General features: G+C 40.0%; 1 protein-coding gene, 1 non-coding gene and 2 pseudogenes across 3 annotated transcripts; 3 read left to right on the top strand and 1 right to left on the bottom strand.

Annotated features, from left to right (window-relative positions):
• The first annotated feature begins 2196 nt into the window (after positions 1 to 2196).
• Positions 2197 to 11407, top strand: LOC143852340 (serine/threonine-protein kinase PEPKR2 pseudogene; annotated as a pseudogene).
• LOC143852905 (serine/threonine-protein kinase PEPKR2-like) lies at positions 10644 to 12491 on the top strand. 2 transcript variants are annotated; one of them, XM_077362557.1, is made up of 3 exons: positions 10644 to 10781; positions 11443 to 11739; positions 11828 to 12491. In XM_077362557.1, the coding sequence occupies exons 2-3, from the start codon at positions 11556 to 11558 to the stop codon at positions 12112 to 12114; spliced, it is 471 nt and encodes a 156-aa protein (XP_077218672.1). In that variant the 5' UTR covers positions 10644 to 10781; positions 11443 to 11555; the 3' UTR covers positions 12115 to 12491. The 2 variants fall into 2 exon arrangements, with proteins under 2 accessions (XP_077218672.1, XP_077218673.1); XM_077362558.1 differs by having other exon boundaries at positions 10659 to 10785.
• A 1455-nt stretch (positions 12492 to 13946) lies between these two features.
• On the top strand, positions 13947 to 17015 carry LOC143852533 (putative auxin efflux carrier component 1b; annotated as a pseudogene).
• A 6213-nt stretch (positions 17016 to 23228) lies between these two features.
• On the bottom strand, positions 23229 to 23300 carry TRNAP-AGG (transfer RNA proline (anticodon AGG)). The gene has a single exon. It is a non-coding gene; the product is annotated as a tRNA-Pro (tRNA).
• Positions 23301 to 24406: the final 1106 nt, after the last annotated feature.

Genomic DNA, 24406 nt, shown 5'->3' with positions numbered 1-24406 from the left:
TAGCAAGAGGCAGACATGAGTGGAGACAGTGGACAGCGAAATGTAACTTCTATTCATGAAAAAGTGAGCCTCGAAGGGCCATTACAAAAAGTAGGGCCTCGAAGGGCCATTACAAAAGTAGGGCCTCCAAGGGCCATTACAAAAAGAATCACGGAGCCGTGCCAAAGAAGGGGAAATGGGGAGCTCAAGACACCCCGTGACCACCATACCGTGGAAGATCTGCCCCCGGGACCTCTACTGGTGCGATGGTGCCCTGCTCGTCGTCGCCGGCCACCGGCGGATCCGGAAGGACAAGGCCCGTCAGAACAACAGCTGGGTTGGATCCCTTGACCTGCTCGAGGCAGTCCATGAATCCCAGTTTGTAGGATTCAGTGGACAAACTAATGAGCTCGTCCTCTTTCTTCTGCACAGCTTCTTCGACGGCCACCATCTGTCTCTCCCGGGCTCTTTCCCTCTGTGCATTGAGGGCTTCGGTGGCCTTCTACTTCTGGGCGGCCATCTCAGCCTTGAGCCGCCTTATCTCCATGTCCCTCTCCCCGCTGGACCTATGGAGCTCGGTTGCCTCTTGCACCAGTTTGCTGTTCTCTTCCTCAGACTTAGTGATAGCGGCAGAGAACTTCCGACTCTTCTCGCGGAAGTCACTATAGTACAATCCGATTTGATAAAGTGAGGAGAAAATGGCCTCACCAGTCGCATCGGGAGGCTCATTCAAAACCGGGAGCTGATCCTGGTTCAGTAGGCCTTTTGTGGCAATCTCCATGGCCACCCAGCTATCACCCAGGCCGGTGTCGCTCTTCTGAACGGCCCAATTAGGCCGGAAGACGTTGTCCCCGGACCTCGCAGGGGTAGGGCAGGCTCCGATGGCTGCGTCCCCCGACTTAGAGCTCCCTGCTCCCCGGCCATAGGAGCCGACCAACTTCACAGTAGGCTTGCCCTTGGGGAGCGGTGCGTCCTTAGTTGGCGCGGGACTTGAAATCTCCGGGACCTTCTTCTTCTGGCCCTGCTGACCTTGGCCCCTCCCGAAGGCCCCTTGCCTCACCTTCTCTAGCTTTGACTGCGTCTGCATTTCTGAAATCCAACAACACAAACAAAAAACCGGTCAGGAACAAAGAAGAGAAAAGAGGACTTAAAATCAAGACTCGCCACATACGTTCCGGGGTCGCAGTACTGATGCCGAGCCCGACTAGAACCTCTTCTCTAGAGAAGTCCGCACAGTGAATCACGCCCTCCCGATGTACCTCATCACAGACTAGGGCAAACGTTCTCAAATCCTCGCCCTCCAAGAGCAGTTTGCGGCTCAGCGCAAGTGTGTTCGGGGTGTCCCACTTCAAAGGAACCGGCCAGGGCTCAGTGGGCTCGCTGTCCTCAATATAGAAAAATATGTTCTTCCATAGGTGTATGGAGGATGGAATGCCACTAATCATTTTCACCTCGGGGCGTTGGCTGATATAAATCCAACCCCCATCCTTGTGCCTCTTCAGGTGCGCACACATCCGAAACAGCAGTAGGGACAAGCTCCTTTGGAGCCGGCCCTGGACGAGGTATATGAACCCGACCAGCGTCCTCCGTGAGTTCGGTACGACTTGAGCCGGAGCCAGGCCGTAATATCGAAGGACCGCGACGAAGAACGGATGCAAAGGGAACCTCAGCCCGGCTCTTAACGACTCATCGTATATTCAGATGTTGGTGCTGTCGTTGCAAGCCCTATATCCCTCTATCACAGCCCTCAGCCTGAACCTTTGGGGAATACAATACCTATCTCTAATGTCCCCTAATCTGGACTCATCAAGGATATTCTCCTCGTAAAGAGCCTGAATGTTATATTTGGGATCGGCGTCCATCCGAGCCCTAGAAGTGACCTCGACGGCCCGGCCCGGACAGAATGTGGTGGACGCCTCGGCGGCGTCACTACCTACGCTGGCCTCTGTTTGGAAGAAACTATCAGTTGGGGGCAGGGTGGTATTCAGATCCAAAATCACCTCGTCCCCACTATCTACGACCTCTACACTAACATCAGGACTCGCCATGTAGGGGCCGGGAGTCCTGGTCGGATTAGTTTGGGTCCTCTCCGACGAACTAGAGTCTGAACTACTCGAAGATGCGGACTCCCCTGAAGAGGGCCTAGAACCGGACTCTCCTGAAGAGGACCTAGAACCGGACTCCGAACCAGACTTAGAGCTAGAGGCAATACGGGACATGAGGAACGCAGGAAAAGAAACGAATAAAAGACGCGCTAAAGAAGATTACCGGGCCGAGCAGGCAGAGCAAAAAGCAAGAGTAAAAAGTTAAAAGTGAAAAAATGAAAGGTGAAAACCCCTTCTTATAGCCTCCAAGCTTGAGGCGGTTCGCATTCGTGAACCAGGTAACGCCACGTGTCTTTCATTAATGGAGGGCACACACTTTGAGGCAAGGACGTGAGTAAATGCGAGCGTATAAATGAACGCGTCCGCGAGACGACAAAAATGTGTCCGTCCCAAGTCGGCCAGAATATGATGCGTCCGCTAGACGACAAAATGTGTCTGTCCCAAGCCGGCCAAAATATGACGCGTCCACTAAAAGACAAAAAACTGTCCAGCCCAAGCCGGACAAAATATGACGCGTCCGCTAGACGATAAAAATGTGTCCGTCCCAAGCCGGCCAGAATATGACGCGTCCACTAAAAGACAAAAATTTGTCCGGTCCAAGCTGGATAGAATATGGCGCGTCCACTAGACGACAAAAATGTGTTCCTCCTAAGCCGGCCAGAATATGACGCGTCCGCTAGACGACAAAAATGTGTCCGTCCCAAGCCGGCCAGTATATGACGTGTCCACTAAAAGACAAAAATGTGTCAGTTTCAAGCCAGCCAGAATATGACGCGTCCACTAAAAGACAAAAACGTGTCAGTCCCAAGACGGCCAGAATATGACGCGTCCACTGAAAGACAAAAATGTGTCCGTCCCAAGCCGGCCAGAATATGACGCGTCCGCTAAAAGAATATGACGCGCCCACTAAAAAACAAAAATCTACCCGGCCCAAGCCGGACAGAATATGACTCGCCCACTAAAAGACAAAAATCTGTCCGGCCCAAGCCGGACAAAATATGACGCGTCCGCTAGACGACAAAAATGTGTCCGTCCCAGGCCGCTCAGATGGGTTGGCAGGACAGATTTCACGCCAAGTTTATGCCCGTCCCAGGCTGCCCAGATGGGTTGGCCGGACAGATTTCACGCCAAGATTCTGCCCGTCCCAGGCCGCCCAGATAGCTTGGTCGGACAGATTTCATGCCGAAAATCTGCCCGGTCCAGGCCACCCAGATAGCTTGGCCAGACAGATTTCACGCCGAAGATCTGCCCGGCCCAGGCCGCCCATATAGCTTGGCCGGACAGATTTCATGCCAAGTTTCTGCCCGTCCCAGGCCGCCCAAATCGCTTGGCCAGACAGATCCTCTCTCTTCATTTTCCAACCGCCCCAGAGTACAGCCTCACACTCCCCAAATCATCACAATGACTTGGAGAACTGGGGGGCAACTGATGGGGGATGAAAAACAACAACTAATGAGTTGTCGACACGTAGCCCCGGAAGGGTCCACCACGAATTCAACACCTGTCCAGGGGTAATCCGGTAATTACCTGAGAGTAGGTAAAACCTAAACTCACAGAAGGGCCGACACCTGTCCTGGGGTAGGTAATCCAACTACCCCAGGCCTCCCTCTATAAAAGGCCTCTCAAGGCTCAAAGTAAAGGATAATAACTTCTAAGCTACCACTCTTAAATTTTTGGCTTTTCACTTCTGCTCATACTGACTTGAGTGTCGAAGGGCCCGTCCGAAGCAACGACTCCGGGATGGTTTTCTGACCTCGTGCGCTCTTGTGAAGGACTCAGTTCTTTCACTTCAACTCCTCAGGTCCTTCAGCTCAGCTCTTACGTCACTGCCGTAACTGTTACCGATTTTAGGCCTAACACCATCTATTAGTGTAATAATCAAATGGATTTTGGAAGATTACTATGACAAGCACAGCAATGAACTGTCATGGAGTTCTTGTGCTTATAGATTGATTTGTAGATTTTAAAAGGTCCAAGTCAAAGACATCATTCTCAACCAAAACTCACCAAAGTGCCTTCCATTCTACAACTTTTCACAATTGAAATTCCTCACAAGATGGCTTCACTAATTGATCCATTAATTTAGGCCTATGGTTTTCTGTTGTATAGCCAAACTCCCATTACAATTCCAATGTCCTTCATCCCAGTAGCTGAATGGTAATGCTTGTTAAACATTAAGTTTGATGGCCATTCCCAGCACGTATGATTCTCGGTCAAAAGAGAATGAAGCAGATGACTAATGAATTGAAATTAAATCAAACTCCATCACAACGGAGCTAAGTATGATAGTAAACCAGCTCATTCGAAATTCGATGATAATAAATCAAATTCAAGAGAAATTTCTATGGTGAGGAAGATAGAATGAAACTGAATTCAACATTTTAAAAATCCTGCTTGCAACAAGGGTAATGGAAAAAGAAATTGGAGGGCAGGGGTACTCTCGATACCCGTCTCTGAATTTCCTTACAAAAAGGTCTTGCTAATAATGGCAGCATCCCAAGCATCTCACCTTTTTCCTCCAATTATTCCTTCAAAATCAACAAAGGTGCCCTAAAAAAAAAAAAAGAAAAGAAAAAACCCTAGTTATTAATTCTTAGCTAACATAAGCGAAAAAACTACACCCCGCACATGAATCAAAAGACAACTCACAACTATCCTAAACTAGACATGGAGCCCGTACACTTTTGCCGGGACCTGCTTTAAATCAAAGTTATATATTGACAGTTTTGTAGGGTTTTAGCGGTGGCGTGTTTTATTGGGTATCCATGTAGTTTATAACACTTAGGGGCCGTTTGGATACGCGGATTTTAGAATCCGGGATTTCTTCAAAATTGTAGCTAAGAGACTAGAGAAGAAGCGGACTAGCCGTCGTTTTTTACTTCTCGCCCTTCTTTCCATCAGCAAGAGAGTAGCAGATTCTGCCATATTTCCAGGTTTTAGAAATCTCAGGATGCAGGAGAGATTTTTAAAACGTGAATTTCCCACTCAAAATCCAAGAAACGCTGTCAGGATAGCATACATCAGCTTGATCATGAACCTCTTTTTACTGTTTTCAAACTAAAAACCTGAATTCTAAAACCCGTGTATCCAAACGGCCCCTTAGCCTTCACATGTCCAAGTTATCCACAGTGACAACAACGAGGTCGATTTTATCTACTATTGGGGAACTGATTTCGAATACCGATTTAATCCCTTTAGCTACTACAAGTGCTGTGACATTATGTTGGAAAGGGGTCCCAGCATGTAGTTCTCTTCACTTTTCTTCCTGAAGAAAAAGTGGGTATGCTTTAGGGGTGAGCATTATTCGATTATAACCGAATAACCGAAACCGAACCGAACCGATTGGTCGGTTCAGTTCGGTTTTTTTCCATTTCGGTTTCGGTTAGTTTTTTTGGAAATTCGGTTATTCGGTTTCGGTTATCTAAATTTTTTTTTCGGTTAACCGAAATAATGATAAAAACCACTTTTTTCCAAAAAACTTTTTTTCCAGAAAAAAGTGCTATATGTGCACTCCGTAGGGTCATCAAAACCGTCCATTTGATTGATCACAACTTAATTAGGTTGTGTTAAAAAAATCATTTCGATCGGATGACCCTAGCCCTTCGATCCAATCCAGGATTTTGCTTTTTTCCCTCTTTTTCTCCCACAACCTAATTAAGTTTTCCCTCGATCCAATCCAGGATTTTGTAAAAATTTCGGTTCAGTTTCGATTGCCTAAATTTGGTAACCGAAATTATTTCGGTTATTTCGGTTCGGTTATAACCGAATAACCACCCCTAGTATGCTTTGCTGAGCGAAGGTAAAGAATCCATATGAAATTTATGACTGCGAAGAGCCGCATATGACCCATTCGGTCCCATCAAAAATTGATAAACACGCTCCTATTGATATGCATTGAGGGCTTTTGAAGTACCACAAAAACAAGTGGGAATAGTGTTGTAAGAAGCAAGCTCATCCCATAGACATTTAAACTTCGTAAAGTATGATGTGATAGATGATTGTTCTTGGAGATGGGTACAGATGGAGTGTTTAATATGAAAAAACCTTGCTTCATTTCCTTCACTCGTCCCGTAATCTCCTCTAGACAACTCTACACATCTCCCATCCTTGTCACCTTCGTGTTGACTACTACTTCCACTAATCTCCCAGTGAACCAAACACGCCATGTGGGAGTCAGCTTTAAAGATCATTCCAAACCTCCATCACCATGTCTGAATAGATGACGCTACTAATTTTCGGAAATTTTAATGAATAGAAAAGGTCAAAAGTTACCTTTTCTTATAAGTTTCAATTTGGAGGGAAGATTCAAAATTGAATTCCCTCTTGTTTTCAAGAGCAAGTGTCTTTTGTGTTTATGGGGACATGAATCCAAGACTTTGGGGCGTGTGGAGAGACTCTCAATATCAATGAAAAACATTTAGACCCCCATCGGTTAGGTTGAGAGGAAATCTCATCCATATAAGGGTGGTGTTGAAGGAAAGGCATGCACATTTCAGGGCGCATTTCAGGGAGCATTGGAATTTGTTGTGTGACTTGGAGTTTCTTGGGAAAAAATTTTCTTTCTACAATTTAGAAGGAAATGATACGATTATGGTTAATATAAAAGGATATTATCATAAATTGAATGGCCCTCTAAATTAACTAGGGCTGGGTTAGTTTATTTCCTTCAATCTATAAAAAAATGTAGGAAATTTTGGGAATATTTTTCCTTTTCCAAACTTTTTCAGAAAATGTTTCTAGATTTTCTTACATTTTTACACACAAACAAAGATAACTCGAGAAAATGTGTAGAAAGGAAAAATGTTTCTAAAATTTCTTACATTTTTACACACAAACAAAGATAACTCGAATCACCTCAATTCAATTTTTACTTAAGGGGGGCCTTCAATTTATGATAATATCCTCTAAATTTACTATAATCACTGGGTATGACCTCTTTTAATTTCCTCTAAATTGTTGAAAGACAAATTTCGCATCACAAATATTTGTCAGAGCCTTGGTGAAAGCTCAATGATAAATAACTAGGCATTATTTGTTAAAACCCTAAGACTATCTCCATATCGAAGAGTAAAAGTCGAATGATGAATGTACTGTGATGTACCAATTGATATGTCCTCTATTTAACATCGCTCTGTTTAGATTGTAACAAAAACATTTCTGATAGGAAACTTTTTCTGGAAAAAACTTTTTCTTTCTACAATTAAGAAGGAAATGATATGATTATGGTTAATACAAAGGGCTATTAACAAAATTGAGTGTCCTTCTAAATTGCACGGGGTTACTTTATTTTTTATGTGGTTCCGTTTCTTTCGACGTAAGATGGGCGTAAAACAAATTTTATAGCCATTTTTTAGTGGGAAAAAGGGGTGTAAAATTTGTTTTACGCCCATTTTATGTCGAAAGAAACAAAACTTATTTTTGGAAATATTTTTCAACCTGCATAAATTAAAATGGAGAAGAGAAAAAATGGAAAGGGATATATCAGCCCTGCTTTTCTTCCTCGGGCCAGACCCCTCTGGTGCTCTTCTACACTATTAGGTGGCCAAGGGAAGAAAAAAGGGCGAATATATCATTTCCTAAAACAATTCTATCAGCGGGCCCATCCACAATTGAGCCCTCGACGGTAGAGATTAACACACCAAATAACAACTAAATCTTTTAACGCCTAAATCTCCATGAGGAAGTCTAAACTGAAGGGAGCCATTGCAAAAAAGAGGTGAAAGGGCTCCCCCATTGGCTGCACATCACCATCATGTTTGACTTTTCAGCCGTTATTAATGCATGATGGCAATGTGTGGCCAATAGGAGAACCCTTTCACCTCTTTTTTGCAAGGGCTCCCTTCAGTCTAGAATTCCTCAATCTCCATTAGGAGGTTGTGATTACTATTTACGAGATTTGCTAGGCACTTTCGTGGATAACTTTTGCCATAAAGAGGAGCCACCTAGGGTCATGGTTTTAAATTTCAGTTTCAGTATGAATTTCAGCCCTTGCTGAAATTTCTATATTATTTTATAAAAACAATATTTTATACATTACAAAATTTTGGAAAAATACTATATTATTAAAAAAAATTGAATTCTCGAAATTTCGGACCGAAAATTTTGAGATTTCAGCCTAAATTCGGTAAAACCCGAAATTTCAGATTTCACCAAATTTCGGTTTCGGTCTCAACTGAAATTCAAAATTGGTCCGAAATTTAAAACCATGCCTAGGCTTACTTTTAAACAGATTTTGCCTCAAAAGTGAGCCACGAAATGGCTTTCCGCGAAATTGCCTAGAAAGTCCCCTCTTTTACAGTGGAACATCACCAGATCGGGAAGTGATAAAATTCTCCCCGTTCTTTACTAGGGACAGAACCATCAAGTGTATTTCTTATGAGTATGTGTTAGGGGTGCAACTCGGGTCGGGTTGAGGCCAACCCTAACCCAACCCGAGATAGCATTCTCTCAACCCTAACCCAACCCAACCCGAGCCTCGGGTTGAGGATGTCAACCCTAACCCAACCCGCCTCCAAATCAGGTCGGGTTGGATTCGGGTTCATCTCGGGCCAAATAAAAAAATATAAGGAAAAAAGCATAATCCTAGAAAAAACATGAGAAAACTAGAGGATAGAGGTCCGGTTCGGGTTCGGGTTCAGGTCGGGTCGGGTCGGGTTGGGTTGCCAAGTCCTCAACCCTAACCCAACCCGAAATTAAATCGGGTTGGCTTTTCCCAACCCTAACCCAACACAACCCAACCCGAGAAAATGCCAACCCAACCTGCGCCAAAATCGGGTTGAACCCGTCAGGTTGGGGTTGAGCCCGACCCAAGTTGCACCCCTAGGACTTTGTGACTACTATTTTTGGTTGGCGGAATTATTTTTATTCTTGGGACTTTTTTGTACGCTGATTAGGGTTTTCTTGGGTTTTATTTTTGTACTCCCATTAGGGTTTTCTTGGGTTGTTGAAGCTTCTGCGGTCTTCTAGCCGAGTAGGGTTCACTTTTTTTGCGTTCTTCTCTTTTTAGGGTTTTATTTTTGTACGCTGATTAGGGTTCACTTTTTTTGTGTTCTTCTCTTTTTAGGGTTTTATTTTTGTATGCTGATTAGGGTTTTCTTGGGTTTTGAAGCTTTTGCGGTCTTCTTCCCATAGTTTTCACCTTTTTACCGTCTTTTTTTCTTCTAGGGTTTAGTTTTTGTACGCCGATTAAGGTTTTCACTTTTGGGGTCTTCTTTTCTAGGGTTTTATTTCTTGTACGACGATTAGGGGTTGATAGGGTTTTCATGCTTTTGCCGTCTTCTTTTTCTAGGGTTTTATTTCTTGTACGACGATTAGGGTTTTATAGGGTCTTCACGCTTCCGCAGTCTTCCTTTTAAAGGGTTTTAATTTTTGTACGCCGACTAGGGTTTTTTAGTAAAAATTTTGTCCTAGGAAATTTTAGTAAAATTTTGGTCCCATCCCATGTTTGGTTGCCTTTTAGCACTAGAATTTTTTTAATCCCACTCTTGTATGATTGCTTGTGTGGTGAATTTTTTAATCCCACTTTTGTAATGATTACCTTTTCATCCCATCCCAAAATAATCCCAGGAACCAAAAATAAGCTTGAGAAGAATTTTTTTATTTCCCAACAGTTTAAGCAACCAAACAAAGTTTTTTTTTCCCACCATAGTCCGATCAACCAAACATGGGATTTTTATTTGACCGGGATAGTCTTAGGACTCTTTTTTTTTCCCACCAATCTCCTGGGATTTTTTTTCTCCCACATAAATCCCAGGAACAAAAAAAAAACCAGCAACCAAACAGAGCGGGGTTTCTTTCTTGTACGCCGATTAGGGTTTCTGGGGTTTTCACGCTTTCGCTGTCTTCTTTCTCTAGGGTGTTTTTTGGTACGTCGATTAGGGTATTCCAGGGTTTTCACGCTTTTATGGTCTTCTTTCTCTAGGATTTTCACGCTTTTGGGGTCTTCTTTCTCTAGGGTTTTGTTTTTTGTATGCCAATAAGGGTTTTCTAGGGTTTTCACACTTTTGAGGTCCTCTTTGTCTGGGGTTCTGTTTCTTGTACGCCAATTAGGGTTTTCCTGATAAATTTTAGCTCATGTGCTGATTGCATTGTTGTTTAGGTAGTCAAAACCTGGAATTTTGCTATGTAATCATTGAGTAATAAGAAAGGGAGTGAAAGTCCACACTTATTGTTGAAGGATTGTTCGAGGCAAATGAAGAAGTGCCAGGATATAAAGCAGGTGGTAGCAATTGGGTCTACCAATCATAAACTCGTGGTAATTGTGACTGCCCCACCTTGCAGAAATTCACCTTCAGATCTCCATGGTAGAGGTCTCAAGAGGAAGTTAGGGTGCATTGAAGCTGCCACTCAAATGGGCAGAAAGAAGAAGCTTGAGCAGGAATACATTCTAGGGCACAAAATAGGGTAGGGGAAATTTGGGATGGTCCGCTTGTGTCGGAGTAAGGCCAATGGAGCTGAGTTTGCTTGCAAGACGCTGTCAAAAATGGCAGAAGAGACTCCTCACCGGGAAGTGGAGATAATGCAGCACCTCTCTGGTCATCCCAGTGTGGTGACTCTACAAGCTGTGTATGAGGATTCTGATTCTTTCCATCTAGTCATGGAGTTGTGCTCTGGGGGGCGGTTGCTTGATGAGATGACTAGATAATAAGAGCTTCCATTTACACACTAGCTCTTGTTACAGTATTGTTGTAGGCTTATGTATGTATGTGCGAGCTTCATATTCTTTACACATAATTACTTTTGGAACAATTCGGTGTTCACAAACCCTACAAGTTACTTGTTCATCATGTTATAGAAAACAGATGTGTATTTAGCTTGTGCTCCTTTATAGTTGAAGGTGCTAAAATGGAATCATGGAAATGAAATTTTCATTCAAGCTGCATGCAATCATTTTCTAATACTTCAAAATCCATGAAAAAATGGTGTGGTTTTAAAGCAGGTAAAACTCAAAGGGGGTGATGATTCAAGAACCTTAGAAGAAGAAATCATAATCCCAACATAATGTAATAGCAACCCTATTTGGTTCCTCTTTCATCTAAAGGCTTCTTGCTGTTCAATGGTGTCAATTTTTTTCTTGTGAAGAGAAAATTTGAACCTCTTAGTCAAGACATGTGAGTGCATTTTGATGACACTGTTCTTCTTGCGTTTTTGTTTTGAATGGTGACACCGTACTTCTCGCACAAACAATATTCCCGGTTTTTTCAAATACATATGGAAATAAACTACTTAAATTATCTGCCAAAAGTTGTATCAGAAGTATGTTACAATGTATCTAAAGGATTTCTTATTCTTCTCACATTTATGTTGATTGTCTTGTATTACATTATCTTTTTCTTACATGAGTGTATACTGTTTACAGGTCAAAGATTATCTGGTGTGGCTGGTAGTCCAGCCTATCTTGCCCCGGGAGTTCTCGTGGGGCATTATTCTGAGAAAGTAGATATCTGGAGCGCCGGTGTGCTCCTTCACGCAATGTTGGTTGGAGTCCTCCCGTTTCAAGGGTACTCTATGGAAGCAATGTTCGAGGCAGTTAAAAATGTGAAGCTTGATTTCTACACGGGGTTATGGGAGTCAATATCCAAACCTGCTCGGGATCTAATCGGGCAAATGCTGACGAGGGATGTTTCAATGAGGCTTACAGCAGACGAAGTATTAAGTATGTATTTTGACGTTCTCCTTGTTCATTTAGTTCATCTTGTTTAAAACTCTAGTCTCAACTTCTGACTAACAAATGCTTTTTGCAGGACATCCGTGGATTGTCTTTCACACGGAACGCATGTTCAAGACACTAAGAACCAAGACTAAAGTTAGAGATCGTGGAGAACTTTCCCGCCAAGTCCTCATTGCACCTGCAGTAGAGTTGAAGGGAATTACAGTCAGCACCACTTCGCTAGACGACGTGAACCTGTTTCCATCTTTGGAAAGCTCGAGCCCAAAGTCAGAAAAGCAGGAAGACTGTGGTTTGGTTGATGCATTGGCAGGCGCTATCTCGCGTGTGAGAATATGTGAAGCAAAGCGGAGTAGGCTCTGATGCCCTGCTAGCCCGATCCGACGGGAGTTCTCCTCTAACATGAAGACTAACCTCTGTACAGCATTTTGAGTCTGATGTCTAGTGTTTGACACAAGAACCACCCTCTCTGGAATATTAGTCAGGCGTGGGAAGTTCTGCAACAGCACGGCAACTTAACTCTAACTTGAAGAAAGTTGCGACTGACGCAATTTGTTCGCCAAAGGCGGAGATTCATTTATTCTTTCATATGTGACTGTATATACTAGTTTAAGCCATTAAAAGGCTGTGTAAATCTCGTAAATAGAAGGCAAGAGTGCCTATTATTGATGTAAGGCCAGAGGCCATGAATTTTCGTACCATTTTTTATGAAATAAATCATGTTTAAGAAATAAGGAAATTGTTTTTCTTACTGTTGCTGTTGAATGTCTGATCCTTTGGAACGAGAGCACTCTTGTGGGGGTTGAGAACTTTTAGATGGTTTGAAAAATCAATGAATGGCATGCTGATTCTTCTAATGTCATTGCATTTCATGGGCATTAAATAAATCAGTGGGGCCTTGAAAATTGCAAAATATCATAGCGGAAATTAGGGACATCTGCCATAAAATAGCCCCATCTTTGCAGCACAGGTTGACAGGGGAATTGGTTGGTCTTTCTGCTGAGTTTCAGTTCACAATGGTTTCTTTCTAAAAGTGGGTCTCAAGTGTGAAAACCACTTGCATTCTGCAAGTTGTTTGTAAACTGCAATAACACATATGACACCCTAGATCCCCATCTAAACTAGTCAAAAAAAGCCCATGTAGAGTTCAGTTTACACAAAGTGCAGCCAAAGTGCAACTTGGTTGCACAACCAAGAGGGTGGATTTTGCAAATAGGTAACGGAATGAGGGTAGTTGGACAATGGTGACCCCACAGGTTGACGGCAGTATTGGCCTGGTGGGGACCACTGGATCAATGGTCCAAATTACCAAGCCCATGCACCTCGTGTAAGGTGGATCATCTGCAGGGGCGGAGCCAGGAATTTGCTCGAGAGGGGGCAGAGAATAGTTATTATAGCATGTTGTGGCCCACAATTTTACACTTCATGTTTTGATAGGTGGGGCCCTTCATCTCCCCCTAACCCATGCATAAGGTGGAGCCCACAATTACTCCTCATATTTTGATGTAGTGGGGCCCACTTTTTACTCCTCGTGTTCTGATTGGAACGGCCACTATTTTACACCCATGCGTAGCATGCTTACTTGTTTAGGGCTCCAAAAATAGAAAAAATGCATAGCATTTCATTTCCAAGTCCTGTTTTTATATGATATGTAACAATTTCTCATTCTGATTTCTTCTATTTTTTTCCCTTTATGAGACATTCTGTGACATTAGTAAAACTTGTTTGATCCTTTTTTTTTTATGTTCCTCTTCATCTTGTCTCCCATTTACCTTTTGCCCATCCCATTTTGTTTTGTTTCTCCTTCCTATTACCATGTCCCTCTATCTGGTCTTAACTTATAATCCTTTTTCCTCCATTTTCTATTTCATGATTTGGGTTTCCTCTATCTAATCTCCCATTTTCTTTTTTTGCCCATCCCAATTTATTTTTTTGTTCTAATTTAACTTTGAATGCTCTTTGCTCCTTCATTTTTCTTTCTCATTTATAAATCATAAATTGAGTTTTCAGAATTTCCAACTGATTTTACCTTGTATGATCTCAGAAGCTCATCAAGATGCCTAGGAAGAGTATGGTCGTGATGAATTCAGCTTTGGAACAGACCTGTGTCAAGAGGGGGTAATTCTCTGGGATCCAGCTCCACAGCTGAACTCCACCCAAAGAGTGGCATTCATGATGATTCTAGACCCACTTCAATGCCACCTGCCAGTGTCATGACCAAGCTCATTTTGATCATGGTTTGGCGAAAACTCGTTAGGAACCCAAACAAATACTCAAGCCTTATAGGTCTAATTTGGTCTTTGGTCTCTTACAGGTGCAACTCCTATTAGCAAGAATTTCTCTTCTTTTGTTTTTAATCTGTTGACAAATAACCATGTTTGCTTATGGGTTTATTTTTACAAGTGGGGGATTGAAATGCCTGCGATTGTTGCCCGCTCGATCTCTATCCTCTCTGATGCTGGTCTTTGAATGGCTATGTTCAATCTCAGTATGTCCCAAATTCAATCTGAAAGTCTTCACCGTAGGCAGGAACGGAGCCAGGAATTTGCCTAGCGGGGCTAACATAGGTCGGGGCAAACAAATGTTGTTATATAAAAACCAATAAGTTTTCATAAATTACAAAATAACATTGAGGGCCGGCCTCATCTTTCTTTCTAATAATATTTTGGTCAATCCAAAGGCGGCCAATGCTATCTATATCCAATCAGAAAAGTGTAAAACAAACTTAGTAGTGTCATTATCAAACTATGGTAGCACAAATATCATTCACCTCAAAAAAGAGAATAAGTTGCAAGGAAAAAAAGAATTTTCACCCCAAAATAAGGGTATCTATCTCAATTTTGTCGTCTTTCAATGCTTTCTCTTTTCGTTTGTTTTTTCTTTCTTTCAATACACAGTTGTAGCAGGTAATAGACATCAATGCTAAAGCCTAAAAATCAATTTTCCTCTTTCAATCTGTTTTTTTATTTATTATCAGAGATCTTGATTTCAATCTTTCTCTCTCAATTTTCCCTCATTCTCTCTCAATCTATCAATCCCTCTTTCTCTTTCAATCTTTTTGGAAAGAAAAAAAAAAGATAAGAGAATAGAATGCTTTGTGCTTGGAGGGGTTTGGTAGGTTTCTTCAAGCTACTAAATAAAATAAGGTTGTTTTAGCATTGATTTTTAGGCTTTAGCATTGATGTCTATTACCTGCTACAACTGACTAGCGTGGAGTGTGTAGACGTGAAGATGGAAGAAACAGAACCCTAGAAATTGCTTGGAGATGGAAGAATAAATGTATAAAACCCTAGAGACTGAAAAGGTTTTTAACTTTTGCGAAATACACGTTATGCCAAGAGAGAAAAGGGCGATTTACTTTTTAGGGCTACACAAAAACTAGCCAAACCGATAAACAGAACCGAACCAGACCTTTAGGTTTGGTTTGGTTTGGTTTTTCTAAGCATTGGTTCGGACACAGTTTAAAATTTTACCGAACCGATCCCATCGGTTCGGTTCACAGTTTTTGAGTTTTAATCTGAAAATTAACCAAACCAAACTGAGAAATGGAGAAAAAGACAAACTGATTTTGTGTCATTATCAAATCTAAGGTGAGTTAATACTTAATATCATTTGCAAAGAGAAGAGGGGTGATCTAAACAAGAGAGGTGTGCCTATATTAATTCCCTATATTCAAAAGTAATGATACATTGATACTTTCACCCCTTCCCCTTAGAAGTGTAAAAGAATAGTCGTAAATACTTAGAGGGGCTGTTCAAGAGAAGAAAAAGGAAAAGGGGGGGGGGGGGGGGCGCAAATATGGATTGAATTATTTTATTTGTATTAAACTTATTTATGACTGTGTATTTGTGTTGATGACTTGATTTGGATATATTCTAAAGTTGATGGTTGGATTGATGGCTAATTTGGATAGAAAAAACTTTTTTTTTTTTGGATACATATACCGTATTTAACCGGATAAACCGTGAACCGAACCGGCCAAAATCGGTTTGGTTCGGTTATACCCCCCATCAGTTCGGTTACGGTTAGGATGTTCTCCAAACCGATGGGATCAGTTCGGTTAAAAAAAACTCCCTAAACCGAACCGGACTGAACTGTGTGCAGCCCTATTACTTTTTGCGCAAAGGATCTATAGAAAGACCAAAAAGACCAAAAGGGCAATTGCACGGCATTCTTGGAATTTAATTAACATCTGAAATTTTTTCGGATTTTCAGGGCGGGCAACTGCGACCCCCCCCCGGACCCCCTGGCTCCGTCTTTGACCGTAGGTGTTCTTTCATGAGTATTTGTTTTAGAGTACTAGTCTTCTGAGACCATGGATAAGCTTTTTATTCAGTTTTATCTGAGCTCATGAATATGGAGTGCAAATTGTTTTGCTTAATAAATATCCAATAGTTCAGCATCAGCTCTGTTTTTCATCTCTGGTTGGATTATATTCTGTTAGGTAGAAAAGCAGGGATTGAAATTTGCAAACCGTTTTAGATCATCTAGTGAAATTTTGAGTAACAATTGCATCCTGCTGATTTTTTTTTAAGAATCAAGCATTAAGGATTTCATTGTTTATGTAAATTAACCTCAACACGAACTTTTACAAGCCAATAATAACTCTTGATTATTACAGTTTTGTTCATGGCTTTGCAGCGGCGGATTATTGCCTGTGGTAATTCTGTTGCGGCCTTCGCCATGGCTGTTCGATTTCTCATGGACCCAGCTGTTATGGCTATTGCTTCAATTGCTGTAGTACTGCACGGCGTCTTCTTACGCATTGCCATTGTTCAGGTAAATTAAACCAAATCCTTCAAGGAGAACATGCACCTAAAATTCTAATTTCAAATCATGTTGTGTACAGTTGCACACTAAATGAGACACCATCCAAAACCCCATCAATTAGCCTAGAGATTAAATCTAAAGAAATGCTATGTCATCAAAGCTTTCTACTTTCTTGGTTTTTCTTTATGTACATTTATTTGCCAGGTTTTGATCTGTTAGGTCTTTAATTTTGCAGGCAGCCCTTCCACAAGGAATTGTTCCTTCTGTCCTCGCCGAGGAATACAATTTGCATCAAGCATTCTAAGCACTGGGTATGAACCCTTTTTCTTCTCTGATTTCAGGCATTTATGTTTTGCTATTCTGTTTGTTTCAGGGCTGTTTGAAAATAGGATGGTGGTAATTCTAATGGATTTTTAACTTCCTGCAGAGTTTTCTTTGGAATGTTAATAGCTCTCCCCATTACTCTGGTTGACTATATTTTACTGGGACTTTAAAGAGCTAGTGAAAGATATCAACCCATCCAACGTGAAAAGATAGCTTGTGAATTGTACCCTTAGGTGGCTTTTACTCCTCTGACTGAGCAGCTGACATTTGTGAAACAGATTTTAAATGTAAAGACTAGCTATAAAGCATAAGCATGCATTCAACTCAAGCTTTAAATCATGTAATCTGCCTAATAGTTATTGACCTACGCAGAATCTGTCTCCATGTGCTTGCTGTAATTATAAGCAAAAAACCTCCAAGTAGTAATGATTGCCCATCAACATGAACACAAACTATTAAGTTTCAGGACAATCGGAGAACAATTTTTCCAACTAGAAAGTCAGCCTAATCAAGTGTGGCTCTCCAGATGTTCAACCAACACCCTAGAACAAAGTTGTAATATCTCTGCAACACAATCCATTCATCTCCTTGGCACCAAAAAAAAAAAAAAACTGCTTATAATGGTAGGCTTAGGATAATGCTTGATGATTTAAAAATTCTGTCACCAAATTTCCAGACAATGACTATAGAGCTGAAAGAATTCTACAATATTGTAGAATTTTCTAATTTTCTAATGATGGGTCTGAGATGAACATTGAGGAACTATAAATCTTTGGAGATCGGAATTCACTCATCATGGAGTTCTCTGTGAACCGAAATTGTTGGCACTTTTAGTTGATTGTCTTTCTTGTAAAATTCAATGAGAATTAAGAAGATTTACACGCAATTTGAGAAGTGATTTTCACTTATAGCTTACAATCATAGGAGGACTTGATAAAAAAAACTTTCGAATTTGCTATGTTTCTTGCACTCGAATAATGACTGGCAGCAACGTATCTTCTTTCTTGAGGATTTCATTTGCTATTAGCCTTGCTTTCAACAGGTGAGAGATAGGATTGCATTTGCTACAATCTCCCCTTGAACGAAAATTCCAATTAGAAACCCAAGCTCCCAAAGTTTCAAATGAAAAATGATCCAAAAGCCGAAAACCTAAAGAAGTATATCAGCCCTACTTACAAAGACATTACCTCTATTAAACCAAAAAAGAATTAAAATGACATGACCAAATCATTAGCAAACTAATCTTATGTTAATGGGCACTTGAAGGCCCATGTAGAATTCCTAGGGGCCGTTACCAAGCGAGAGTCTAGTGTTAATGTCGTAACTGCATCTGCCATTGGCATTGTTTTCACTGCCACATCAAAGTACATGGCTCCTGCGATCACTACAACAAATTCCATTGAAGAAACTAAAGAACGTTTCGTATGTACCTACATACAATATGTGATTACCTATAATATGTATTTAACAACATTATTGTTCACCTGTATGAAATTTGAAGTTTGAACAATGTTTCCTAAGAATTTACTCTCTTATATCTTAAATCACTGGACTTTTGTATTAAGTATTAGAATAAGAGAGTTTAAATTATCAACATTGGAACCTTGTTCTGCAATAAGATATACGAGATTATGAATTAATGGAGCATTAATTATTAGAGCCCAGTCGTAATAACAAATCACCAAAAACAACGTGCTGATATTATCTTAACTAAATATGAAATAAACAGACATTAAATCATGAACTCTATGTTTTATTTAAATCCCAAAGATGAGCGGAGATTCCATTTAATATCAACTAGTAGAATTGAGTAACATGTGACAAAGTTAATGTGACAGCAACCACTTACTCCAAAAGCTTAAGCTGTTGGAGAAGACATTATTTAATCTTTTATACTTTAACACTCCCCCTCACGTGTGGCCCCTCTTTTTAGGTTTGGCCTACATGTGGCACATGTGGCTCCTCTTTTGAGTCTGGCTATTGCATGTGGATTTTTGCTATCAAGGAGGTTTTTTTTTTTTTTTTTTTTTATAAGGATCAAGAAGGTTTGAACCCAGGCATTTGCACTGATACCATGCGAAAGCAACTAGTTACTCCAAAAGCTTAAGTTGTTGGAGAAAGCATTATTTAATCTTTTATACTTTAACAGTTATAAAAGCTGTTGAGGTTCACGCAAAAGCAAATATCCCACATTGGAAAAGTGAATGAATGGGGAAGGTCTTATAGGGACTTGGGCACCCTCTCCTTAACAGCTAGCTTTTAATGATGAGTTTTACCCGGCTCCCAATGATGAGAGCCGGGGTTCCCACTTTGCTACCAAGTGGATGGGGAGACTGTTGGGTGTTTCGCGAAAGCAAATCTCCCACATCAGAAAAGTGAATTGAAGTGGAAGGACTTGGGCACCCTCTCATTAATTACTAGCTTTTAAGAGTGAGTTCAACCTGGGTCCCAACAAAAGCATTTGGAAATGGGAACAAGATTTGATTTTGAAAAAGAATGATGAAAATCTAACCTATGATATTAGAAAACTTAGAAGATGAAAAAAATGGCTTAAAGCTACTATAAGTTACGATAGTGAAGATTGGCATCCAATACAAAATGTGATAACAAACAAAGAAAAACGAGGCAAAAAATATTCATCTAAACTAAAAGGAAATAAAGAACATTAAGCTAAAAGAAAACTACTTATGATCGGAGGTACATTTTGGCCATATTTGGTGACCGTGAATTTATTTTTCAACGAATATTAGTTTAGCAAGTAGTGAGAAGAGGGTAGAAAGGTTGGGAGATGGAGAGAATTGAGAGGGCAAGAGTGAGGACACGATTCTGTCTCTGAAAAATAGGAAAAATAAAACTATTTTGAGTAGATTTTTACTTTTCCTTGTTTTTTGGGACACTTGTCACCCTCTCCTCACTTATGCCTACTCAATTCTCTTCATCGTCGAGAGGGAAACAGCCGGATCACCAGCTAAGGCCGTTAAATGACTGCTCAGTAATAAAGGAGGTAGGGGTGCAGAGACAACCAGGAGGTTTGCCTATAATAGCTCGCTGATCGAGCGCAGAATCACCCACCGGCCGGTTATTTGATTTTCACATGCATTTTGGTGAGAAAAAAAGGGAGGGGGGGGGGGGGGGGTGGTGGTGGTGGTGAATTGGTTGTCCTATAAAAATTTGCCTCTTTTTAAAATAAAAAAAAATCTTAGTTAATTCCTATTGTTTACTTTTAGGTCTTAATTAATGCTAAGTTGATTCAATAACAATATGCATACAACACTACTTAAACCCCCAAATAATCAAATGGATATGATAGCCTTTTAAAACCTTTGATTAATATTAGTTAATTACTTAATCATGAAGTATGAAAGATTAATTGACCAAGTAAACAAGATATGTATATTAAGAACACAAAAAATCAACTAAGGAAGAGATTATCCCAAAAATAAATAAACAAATAAAGAGTGTCGTGATAAAGAAAGTGCATCAAAATAGAAGAGAGAATGCGCACAAGATTTATAGTTGTTCGGTCTAACACAAGACCTACTCCACCCTTCTCAAGTTTAGCTCCTTGAGTCAATCCACTAAATAATATGTTTGTTACACCGAAGATGGATCCGCGTCTCCGAGCACTTGTCAAGCTATCTTTCCTTGGGCCAAGATAGGATCCCTTACAATGAAGTGAATGAAGAAAGAGGAAGATACAATTTAGCCTCTTTGTAAGCTTGATTTGGACAATGAAAAGCATAAGAAAACTCTCACATAAGATCACAAGTAAAGCCTAACCCAACTCTATTGAGGATTCTCTCCAACTTAAGGCACAAAGAGATTGGGTGAGATTTTTAAGCCAAAAGTAGTTTGACAAGGTTATAACATGGCTTGGGGAAGTTTTTGGATCATTAGAAGTGGTTTGGAAGTGATCCAAACAAACATATATAGCCCAAAATCAAAACTAGCTGTTACAGGGGCATTTTTGTAAACTGTGGGCATTTTTTTTGTAAACTAGCCATTAAGCCCTAACGGCTATCTCGGATGACCTTTGGAAGACATTTGGGTGCCCGAACATTTCTTCGAATGCCCGAGCAACCGATATGAACTTTTCCTATTTTGCATAGTAAACTTGTAAATTTCATATCTCCCTCGTTTCTTATCGGATTTCAACGTTCTTGTGCTCTACGAATATCAGAAGAATGAGAGTTATCTGTTAAAAACAATTTCAAAAATATTTAAAAATTTCTTAGACCAGTTATTATAGAATTAAAGTCTATGGCCAACCATGCAAGTGCCAATTTGATGCCTTTTCATATTTTATTTCAATTTGGCACTTGGGCTTTGGGTCCACTTATTTTTAAGAGTTTATGATTTTGAGTTTATTTTAAAGGCTCATTTAGGGTTTTTGAGTGCTTTTATTTTGGAGAAAAACTAAGAGGAATGGATGTACATTCTAAACCTTTTTCTCCCTTGATCTTTGGTCTTCAACTTTGAATCTTCTTGGAATTTGCCTTGCTTTGCACATCTTCAAAATTGGACACTCTTTGGAGCTTAGCCTTTACTTCAATGGTCTTCAAATGACTTGCATTTGCTTCGGCTTGATTCCTTGATCATGCTGATTGACTTTGGCCTTGAATGATCTTCAACTTGAACTTTTGCCTTTGCTTGTGAGGACTTCCCATTTGAGCACTTCTTTAGACATCTTCCAAGGATAGAATGTCTCCAATTTGGTCCAGCTCCTTTTGACTTGTTCAAGGTTGTTCCTTCATCATTGGCACTGGTGTAGTGCAAGATGAGATTGAAACACTGATAACCCGTCAAGGCACAATATTAGTTCATAAAACCTTAATCAATTTTGTGTTTGTGAATCATCAAAACAAAGGTGATTAAGGTGATTGGTTGAACCCTTGGGAACCCATGGGCTAACACTCTCCCACATTCCTTGCCTTCTCCCACCACTTGATAAACTAATATTGATTGCCAAACATGTCCATTGAGTTCAATTGAAATCTTAAAAAATTGTGAAGATCTCAAAAATTTTAAAGAGCTAAAGAAATATTGTGTTTTGAAAAGTTCCAAACCACCCCTTTTATAGGATTTTAGAATTAAGGAAAGCTATTTGAAAACAATTTCGGACTAAAATCAAGTAGTAAATCACTATACAATTTGGTTTTAGTTGTCAAGAATAGATTTTTGTAAAAATAGCATTGATTTTAACGGCCAATAATGATTTTTTTGTAAAAAAAAAAATTTCTTCTATGAATAAATCGCTCTGATCGAGAGTTTAAAGTGTGCAATCAATAATTACTCACTACTGATTGACACCGTGGTCTACTGATGGGAGTGACACAATCTAATCATGACTGAGTAAAGCTCAATCTGGGATTTTTGTAATTTTTTTGAAAATAATCTATTGTCCCATTTGTTTTTTTATTTTTAGAACTGGTTGTGAGTCCAAACCTGATTATTGGAGTCAAATTTATGTTTAGGTCCGGTTTGTTTTGGATTTTCCAAAACAGAACGCAAGTCCAAAATTGGTTATTGGACTCGAAATTTGGTTCTCAAAATCCAAAACAAAATCAAGCCTGATAACTAATTTTGGACTCACATTTGGTTCTCCAAAAACAAGCATGGCTTTAATTTTAATATCAGTTCTCAAAATCCAAAACAATTACTGTCTTAATTTGGAGTCCAATAATCAAACATCCAAAACAAACAGGGCCGTAATTTTGAGTCCAAAAATTAGTTTTTGACTCACAATCCGTTGCCAAAATCCAAAACAAACCGGGCCTTAATTTAGAGTCCAATAATCAGTTTTGAACTCAGAATCTGTTCTCAAAATCCAAAACAAACAAGGCCTTAATGTGGAGTCCAATAACCAATTTTGGACTCACAATCAATTCTCAAAATACAAAACAAACGGGGCCTTAATTTTGGGACCAATAATCAGTTTTGGACTCACAAACTATTCTCAAAATCCATAACAAACCGAGCCCAAAGAAATAAGGCCTAAACCAATCCTTTGGAAATTACATCAATTGTTCAACATTTTGAAATAGTTTGTAGCTCATATTATGAATTTGGATTGACCAAAATTAACATAAATTTGAAACCTTTTGGTTTATTTTAGGAAAAACTTTGAGACAAGTTAATTTTTGGAAAAAAAGAAACTACTTTAGTCTTAAATCAACAATTTCTCATAAAGCCATTCTGCAACTTACTTTTGCAGGAGAGAACACCCACCTCAAATGCACAAGACAAAATCTTTGGTTGATTAAAGCAAATTATTTTAATCTAAAAACAAGCAGGGACTGCCTGGGTGTAATATTTCATGCAAGAGCCTCACATGAATTAAATCCATAAGACAAAAATCTGCTGCTGAAAAAAATATTCAAAATGGGGCATTCCGAGAATTGAACTCGGGACCTCTCGCACCCTAAGCGAGAATCATACCACTAGACCAAATGCCCTTTTTGTTGTGTTGTGAATCCCGTAATATTAATAGATTCTAAAACCATAATTACAATTTAATTCGAAAATGGATTCATTTCATAAAAAATTTGGCCCTCTGAATTGAATACAGGTAATGCAATTTCCATGGTCCCCAAAACGGTTGAACCAATTCTCTTTTTCAATTTGGTATTGATTTTTGCTGGTATTTAGGGGAATGATATTTCGCCCCCCTTTAACCTTATTAGTTAAGTTTTAAAGGCAAAGAAAAACGCTTAAGGGGCTGAATTTATCCTCAAGCAGTGAACCATTCTCACAGAAACTGTTTTGTGAGGGGAGGGGGATGAGAATCATTTCCCTTTTTGAATGAGAATTGATGATTTCTGTTGAATTATAAATGATCAAATAACACCAACTCCAAGTGCTTAAGCTTTTGGAGCAATTGTTTGTTTCACATGGTATGAGAGCAACTGACTCACGGCCCCATAACTTCATATTAAAAATCCACATTTAAGGCCAACTTAAAAGAGGGGCCACACGTGTCATGTGTACGGCCAACTTAATAAAGAGAGGCCAGGGGTGTTGAAGTATAAATGATTAAATAACACCAGCTCTAACAGCTTAAGCTTTTGAAGTTATTGGTTGTTTCACAATATCCACAATCCCTTGCTTCAATAATATCAGCCTCACATTATACTCTTAATGCGCAATTTAGAAAGTGGATGTCTTTTTCCTTTTTGAATTGCTCTCTCTCTTAAGATTGCAAGTTGACCCGACCCAGAAAAAACATTGGGTCGGGTTAATTTAGAGATCTAGGGTCTTGGGTTGGGTAAGTTTTTAGATTAAAAAATCTGACTTAATCTCAAGTGGGGCTTAGAGAGAAAATACTTGAAACCCAAGTGAACCCAAACCGAGTTTCATAACATGAAAAATTTCTCCCATTTTTTCATTAAAACATAAAAGATAAAACCTAAAACTCCTCTCTTACCCAATGCACCCGTCGGTCGACCCATGTCTCAAACTCCAGAGTAAAAACAGTTAGTTGCACCGAATATTTCATCATCTGATTTCTTCACAGGAGAAGTATTTTTAAACCTAAGACTAATTAGTTGATTCCTCACTTGTA

Source organism: Tasmannia lanceolata, unplaced genomic scaffold, assembly GCF_043159265.1.
Source record: "Tasmannia lanceolata isolate RefF3 unplaced genomic scaffold, GAP_Taslan_0.1 ptg000019l, whole genome shotgun sequence".
NCBI lineage: Eukaryota > Viridiplantae > Streptophyta > Magnoliopsida > Canellales > Winteraceae > Tasmannia > Tasmannia lanceolata.
The sequence above is the reverse complement of the archived record's forward strand: the minus strand, read 5'-3'. Positions and strand labels throughout refer to the sequence as shown.